The 7426-nt window shown below is 36.5% G+C and overlaps 1 protein-coding gene across 1 annotated transcript; it reads left to right on the forward strand.

The window, feature by feature from the left end:
* The first annotated feature begins 4642 nt into the window (after positions 1 to 4642).
* On the forward strand, positions 4643 to 6229 carry LOC108229076 (trace amine-associated receptor 13c-like). The gene has a single exon (XM_037976240.1). It carries the CDS (start codon positions 4734 to 4736, stop codon positions 5592 to 5594), a length of 861 nt encoding a protein of 286 aa, XP_037832168.1. The 5' UTR covers positions 4643 to 4733; the 3' UTR covers positions 5595 to 6229.
* Positions 6230 to 7426: the final 1197 nt, after the last annotated feature.

Here is a 7426-nt window from a genome sequence, read left to right on the forward strand (position 1 = left end):
CTCTTGTACTGAAGAGGAGCTACTGCGCATGTACAACTTTTAACAAGAGTCTATGGACAAAGATTTTTGCGCCCCGGGGCGGAAATACGTCACCAATCAGACAACGTCGAAGAACGAAACAACTTTACTTATCATTCACTATAAAATATTTATCTTACACAACTAAAAAAATATATAGATATATTTCGAAATATTTTTAATGTACTATTTAATTTATTTTTTTTACGTCTTATTCAAGGTAATGTGAGTGGTGGGGCGGCGCCCTAGCGCCCTCTATTGGCCAGTCGCCACTGAAACTAATGGAAACCAATCTCTCCTTTCACTCACGGTCCAAGAATTTTTTCAATATGCCTTATAGTTTTTGTGCAGCGACTGTTTGTTCGGCATGTACTTTTGCCTTTTTTAGTAAATTTTTTCTCACTGAAATACATTGGAACTGGAAAAACTGTCAGTTTCTTACTGCTGTTTGAAAGCTAACTTCTTCAGCATACATCCACCTAGAAACACCATTCAAAGTTTAAACAAAACATAAGACATTAAACTATTACTGAATGAGTCAGCTTTGTGATGTTTTGTATACTTTTTTATAATATCAGATAAAGTAGGTGAAAAGTTAGGTCTCAGCCTTGTCGTGCTGCGTTGCCATAATTAAATTTAGAATGTTCATGTGTGACATCACGCAAAGCCTGTGCGGGTTTCTGTGTGTGTATTTTCAGCTCTTGTTCAACATATAGGCTTTTCTAAATCAGCCCTGCTTTTTGCTAAGACATCCCCCAGTAATGCTACTTATTCCGTGCTAATACTAATTATGCTAGTTTCTGCCATTTTATGCTCCTTAACATTTGTTTCAACTTCAAGTCAGTCATTTTTAAACATGGAGCTGAAATTTTGAGTGGTGGTAGCTCAGACAGTGCCCCATCTCATACTGAAAGCTGAATAAAAATATCAAGATGGCCGCCAAAGCTAGTGAGGTAAAAGGTCAAACTTCACAGCTGGACTCCCGATGGGTCAAGAAATACCCCTTTGGAGTTCAAGGTCACAAAGTCAAAGGTCAAGCTCACAAGAGCCTGTGTGCTCTAACTCTGAAACCATGAACAGCAAAAAGGTCAAACTTTATAGCTGGACTCCTCATGGATCAGGAATCAGCCCTTTGGATTTGAAAGTCAAAAGTGAAGCTCTACAACTGTCTATTGATGTCTAGAATGCCTGTCTACAACTGCTTAGCTTTTGAAAGCATCCTCATTCAGTATAAACACAGAAAATGATGCAGGGCCCTTCAAAGTTTCTCCAGGAACTAGTTTAGTCTTATTGACAACTCAAAGAGCTAGTGTTACACTAGAAATCACATTCACCTATTCACACAAATATGCAAATCGGGTGCAAACTGGGATTCAGTGTTTTGCCCAAGGACACATTGGCATGTAGTGAAGGAAGCTGAGATCAAACTACTGGTCGACTGAGCCATAGCTCGCCCAGTGGCATGGCTCTGTGGATGGATGGTCATGTCCTTGAAGAATTTAGAAAAAAAATATTACAGAAAAACAATACATTGCAGCAGTTAAGACAAGAATATGTTTTTTTAAATTTAACTAGAGAAGGCATAGATTTTCTAAATTTTATTCAATTTAGTGTCAGCATTGTAATGGATCTTATCAAAATAATTCAGTTCAATTAAATTCAAATTCCAAAATTACTTTATTAATTCAAAGGGAATTTAAATGTTGTTGCAGCTCATTATCCTGGGTTTGTTGAAGTTGTTATTGATGCTTAAGGCTATCATTGAACACTTTACAAGGGCCGTCTCTGTGCTGTGGTAAGCACAAAAAACAGACTGGAAGGAGTCAAAGCGATTTATTATTCTTAGGAAGTTATTTAATTGTTTAAAAACTGCTTTTTCAATAATTTTTCTGATGAATGGGAGGTTGGAGATCGGCCTGTAATTCTGCAGTAGTAGTAGTATTATTATTATATACATACATATATATTTATATATATATATATATATATATACATATATATATATATATATAATATTTATATAAGAAGAAGGGAAAAACCAAAACGGCTCAGTCTTTTTTTTGTTGTTTCTTTGTGCCAGTGTTCTTCTTCTTCTCCCCCCACCATCTTCAAGGCAAGGTCACTGCTCGTTCCGACAGTACATGCCAGGCAAACCGGCCAAGTACGGACTCAAGCTGTGGGTGTGTTGCGACGCCCGGTCCAGCTATGCGTGGAAGATGCAGATGTACAAGGACAAACGCGACAAAGGCGGTGCTCCCGAAAAGAACCTCGCCACCAGAGTGGTGATGGATGTGACGGACGGTCTGCCCCTGGGCACCAATGTGACGACCGACAACTTTTTCACCTCGTACGAACTGGCCGCAGCGTTAATGGGTGAGGGCGGCGACGACGAGGAGGGCAACGAGGGCGAGAGGAGAAGAAGCAGGAGGACGAGGAGGAGGCTCACCCTGCTGACGTGCCGGGCGAGCTGCTCGAGACCAAAGGCAGAGAGGTGCGCTGGTCGCGATTCGTGTTTGCCTCCGAGCCCGTCGCGGCCGCACTGATATCGTACGTGCCAAGCGCAACAAAAACGTGACCCTTCTGACCACCGCGCTGTTATGCGCTTCCGTTGTGTATGTACAAATGTTTTATAATAATTGTTTGTTTGTTTTTTATTTAAAATAAACAGAGTTTGAAAAAATGTAATAAAAAAATATGTTTTGTGTGTGTGCATGTGCGCGCGCGTGTGTGTGTGTTCACATCTTTAAAGTGTGTTATTTTATATAATTCATTTTTAAAAAAAGAAACACATAAACTGCATGTTATCATCCTTATTATTGACCGCTTCAACACTGGGTGAATGGGAAAAAAAACAAACAACAACAAAAACACTTTTATGTATTTATTTTTGTTTACGGATCATCATTCTACGAAAAAGAAAACAAACAACTATCCGTCATCATCATCGTCATCATCATCATTTTCATCTTTGCACTCCATTAGATCTTGTGTGTTTATACAAACATTTATAATTGAAAGAAGAGAAGAAGAAAAAATTATCCCAAGTAATATAGAATTTAAATAAATTCTTTTAGAATGACCCCTTCAGCTTATAAAACATAAAAACAATATAATAATATACACTATATTCTAGCTGCACAGCATCTGATACCAGAGGAAATAATCATCTAAAAAAGTGATTTATGTCAAGAAAAAAAAGAGGAATAAAGTTTTCAAAAGCAATATCTCAGAATGATCGTAACAGAACTACTCCAACATGCAGCCATCTTGAGCGGCACAATTCTCGAAGACAAAAAAAGATAAGCAAACTTATGTACATTCTTGTACCCTGCCTCTTGCCTAATGACTGCTGGAGATATGCACCAGCTCCCCCACGTCTCTGCATGGAAAAACACAAAAAGAAAATGGATGGATGGATAGATATACTTTTCACATAATCAACCTCATTTTAATTCAAATAGTAACATAATGCACAGCCTCCTATCTATTTTCCCTCATAAACATGTGGTGTTACTTTTATTTTTTACACTTTATTCTGAAACAGTAATCATATCAAAAACAGCAAGTTATGTACACAGTTTCTTTTACCATGGTGATCTATTTTGGTTCAAACACATCACCCTTTACGAGACTAATATATACAACCTTTAGTTTACCAAAGATGGCTAAATAAATAATCTACCTGTCAGAATACCCCTTAAGACCAGTTTGTGGTTCTTTGTATTGCTGTCATTTTAGCTTACGGCTATAAGCAATATCGAAATATCACACCATGATATAAACAACTCACTATTGCTAGCCAAATGTGACAAGTTTGTGAGATTTGCAAAATATTTTAAAGTGAGAAGACCTTACATTATGTATATGCTTCTCTGAAGCTGAATTGGTGAGGCTATTTGAAGCTTGTTCCATGAGAAAGGAACTAATTAAATAAACTATCACTAATGTCTAATAAATAGAAAGGATAAGTTATATTTTATGTTCAGAAAGTTATTTTTTTCATCAGTTCTAATACAAAGCACAAAAAGTAAGTTTATGTAGTGTTTTATTTGCATGTAAACATTTGTACCATGCTTTTTACAACTTTTGGGTTTGACTACTACATTTCTTTTGATAAGAAAGTATTTTGTATTATAAAATAAAGTAAATAAAGTCACATAAAAAGACAAGTAAACAGACAATGCCACCTGCACTCTCCAACCTCTCTAGGGGTGTCAATGTGTGAGGTGGTGATGGAGAAAGAACAACAGAAACAAACACACTGAAAAAGAAATGCTGACGTGGGGTGCACAATAAAATAAAAAAGGGAGAAACTGAATTTGTGCTCAGAAGGCTGCTCCAGCTGCATCCCTCTCTTGTCCTCTGATAATGGAAGTCTATGAAACAGAAGAACTTTGCTTTCCACAACTCCTCAATACTTCCTGTAGAAAACCAACAGTTCCAAGGATCACAGTTGTATTTCTGAGGTTTCTGCTGTCCCTCATCTGTGTGTTCACTGTGGTTCTCAATCTGCTCGTTATTATTTCAGTCTCCCATTTCAGGCAAAGAAAATTGTCCTTCAATTTTAACTGTTTTTTTTTTTTTTTTTTTTTTTTTTAAATTTATCTAGGTGTATGGATTTTACAAACATAAAAAAAATTGGAGTATACAGTCAGTGACTTCAAGCACACATAGCTAAAATGTTTTTACAATGATGCTTTGTCTATTTATTTATAATGTATTTAAACTTATCTTGTGAAAACTTTTTAATTATGCTGTTCTCTTTCTCTAGGCAGCTCCACAAAACTACTAACTTCCTGCTCCTGTCCTTGGCTGTCTCAGACTTCATGGTTGGCCTTGTGTTCTTTCCAGGTGAAATTGTCAGACTAACAGATTGCTGGTTTTTTGGAGATTACATGTGTTTATTGTATTCGTACATTGTTTCCCTTATTGTCACAGCTTCAATTGGAACTATAGTGCTTATATCTGCTGACCGCTATGTGGCAATTTGTGACCCTCTACATTACCACACCAGAATCACTATGAAAAGAATTCAGACATGCATATGTCTGTGTTGGCTCTATTCTGTTTTGTACAACATTTCTTTTGTAAAAAATGGTCTAAAGAGTGTTTATAATTCCTGCTATGGAAAATGTTCATTTTCCATTGACTTCTTTGCAGTTGCTATTGATCTTGTTTTAACTTTTTTTCTTCCAGTTACTGTCATCATTATTCTGTACTTACGAGTATTTGTTATGGCCGTTTTTCAGGCCCGTGCCATTCGCTCTCAAGTCACAGTTTTTGCGTTCCAGCATTCAGTGACTCCAACAGCAAAGAAATCTGAACTAAAAGCAGCCAGGACTCTTGGAGTTCTTGTAGTTGTGTTTCTAATATGTTTCTGCCCATATTACTGTGCTGCTCTTGCAGGGGAAAACTCGTTTAATGCGTCTGTGGTTGTATTCTGTCTTTTTAGTATTAACTCTTGTCTAAACCCTGTTATCTATGCCTTGTTTTATCCCTGGTTTAGAAAAGCAATTAAACATATCATCACTCTGAAGATACTACAGCCTGGCTCTTGTGATGTCAGCATTATGTAAAAAAGGCTGAGATAAATTTCTTCTTATAAACACAATGTTCTAAACTTCAACTTCAAAAAGATTAGACAATGCAATGGAAATATATATGTATGTGTGTGTGTGTGTGTAAATTTTTAGGGATAAATACATTTTTGTAGTTTTAATGCTGGTTTGGACCACCCCATTTCTGTTTTAAGTTCCAGATAAACATTTCTTGATGCTCAATGGTTCGGCAGTTACTTTCTTGTATTTTTCCAATGTATAATGTCCCAGATGGAACTGGACCTTTTTCACTACAAAGCCATGATGTTGTAACAAAAACTGTCAGGATTTGGTTATCTTTAAGTTTATTTTGTATTTGGTTTATTGTGTATTTCTGTTTTATTTTATGTTTGTTCTGTGTTTAGTTTTTTTAAGTTAAGTGTTTTGGTTTCTCTGTCTCCGGGCACAATTCACCTTTCCTCTGCTCAGTCCTATGAGTCTGCCTCAACCCCCCACACCTGTCCCTTTTTTGTAATCGATCACCTGTGTTCATTTTCCAATTACCCTCTGCCTTTAAAACCTGGTCTTCCTATTTTTTTTTTTTTGCTGATTTATTGTCACTTCTATGTGCTGTCTGGTTATCTTTGTGTTTTGCCCCTCGTGTTGTTGTAATCCTGGATGCAACACTCGGTGTTGTTGTAATGCTGGATGCAACACTCAGTGTTGTTGTAATCCTGGATTTTTGTTAGCTTTAGCTGCTGCCATGTCAGCTTTTTTCCTTTTTGTTAATAAATTAGTTTTTCTTGGATCTCTGTCTCAGTCTGCTTTTGGGTTCAAGCCATCCACCAACCACTTAACCCGACAAAAGCAGTATGTGTGTTTGTGTTCAGTGAAATAAATAATAACCTTTTATTTTTTTTAAGAGGCAAAATAATGCTCACACACTGTATTTAACTTTGTATTGGGTAATGCAACAACTGAAATTCATGTAGACATGAAAAAAAAAATAATAAAGAATATGTTAAAACACTAATGCAAAGAAATAAACCTTTTAATATCTAAATATATGCTTAATTAGAGACAAAAATAAAATACTTGTAATGCAAACTAAACTTTTTATTAAAATGATATTTGTGTGCTTTTTATGTTGTAATAATAAGATATTCTTGCAAGTCACATGTAGTAAGAGTTAACACATTGTTTCATCCATAATCTTTTCCACCTAAAACGTTTAACACATATTTTTATCCAAAAATAAGAATTTACCGAAACTGACCAGATGCCCCTATGATTTGTGGTTTTAGTAACTGGGGGTTCTGTTTAAGCACACCATACCAGTCAGCTAAAAATAAGTCTAGTTTCAGTCTGGGGGATTTGATGTTGCCTACATTTATGAAACTTTTATAAAAAGAAACCTTTTGTTTATCCATCTATCCACTTTCCCTACCCATTTTGTGTTGTTTATAGTCCAGGGAGATGAGAATAAACCAAACCCAGGTGCTGTAGGACAGGGTTTAATTGGCACATATAAGATATTCTTCAAAAAGTCAAAACTGAAACAAAGAGACAAAGAACAGTTTATACTTAGTCTCAAATGTATATTACCACATTTGCTGTCATCATTTGACCTTATATGAATGTCTTAGGATGAAGCCACAGTATAGATGGATAGATTTTATTGCCACTGCATTAGTTCAGCTACACAATGATGTATAACCCTCATGCGGCGTCCTCGGGGTCTCGGATTATCCCCCCACCCCGCACGCACGCGCATTTCCGTGAATATAAAAAGAACACTGATGATTTTTTCTTTTTTTGGGGGGGGGGGACGAAACGAGTCACCACGAGCCAAGACTACTGACCTTCATGGG

The sequence above is a fragment of the Kryptolebias marmoratus genome, linkage group LG6 (assembly GCF_001649575.2).
Source record: "Kryptolebias marmoratus isolate JLee-2015 linkage group LG6, ASM164957v2, whole genome shotgun sequence".
NCBI classification, from domain to species: Eukaryota; Metazoa; Chordata; class Actinopteri; order Cyprinodontiformes; family Rivulidae; genus Kryptolebias; species Kryptolebias marmoratus.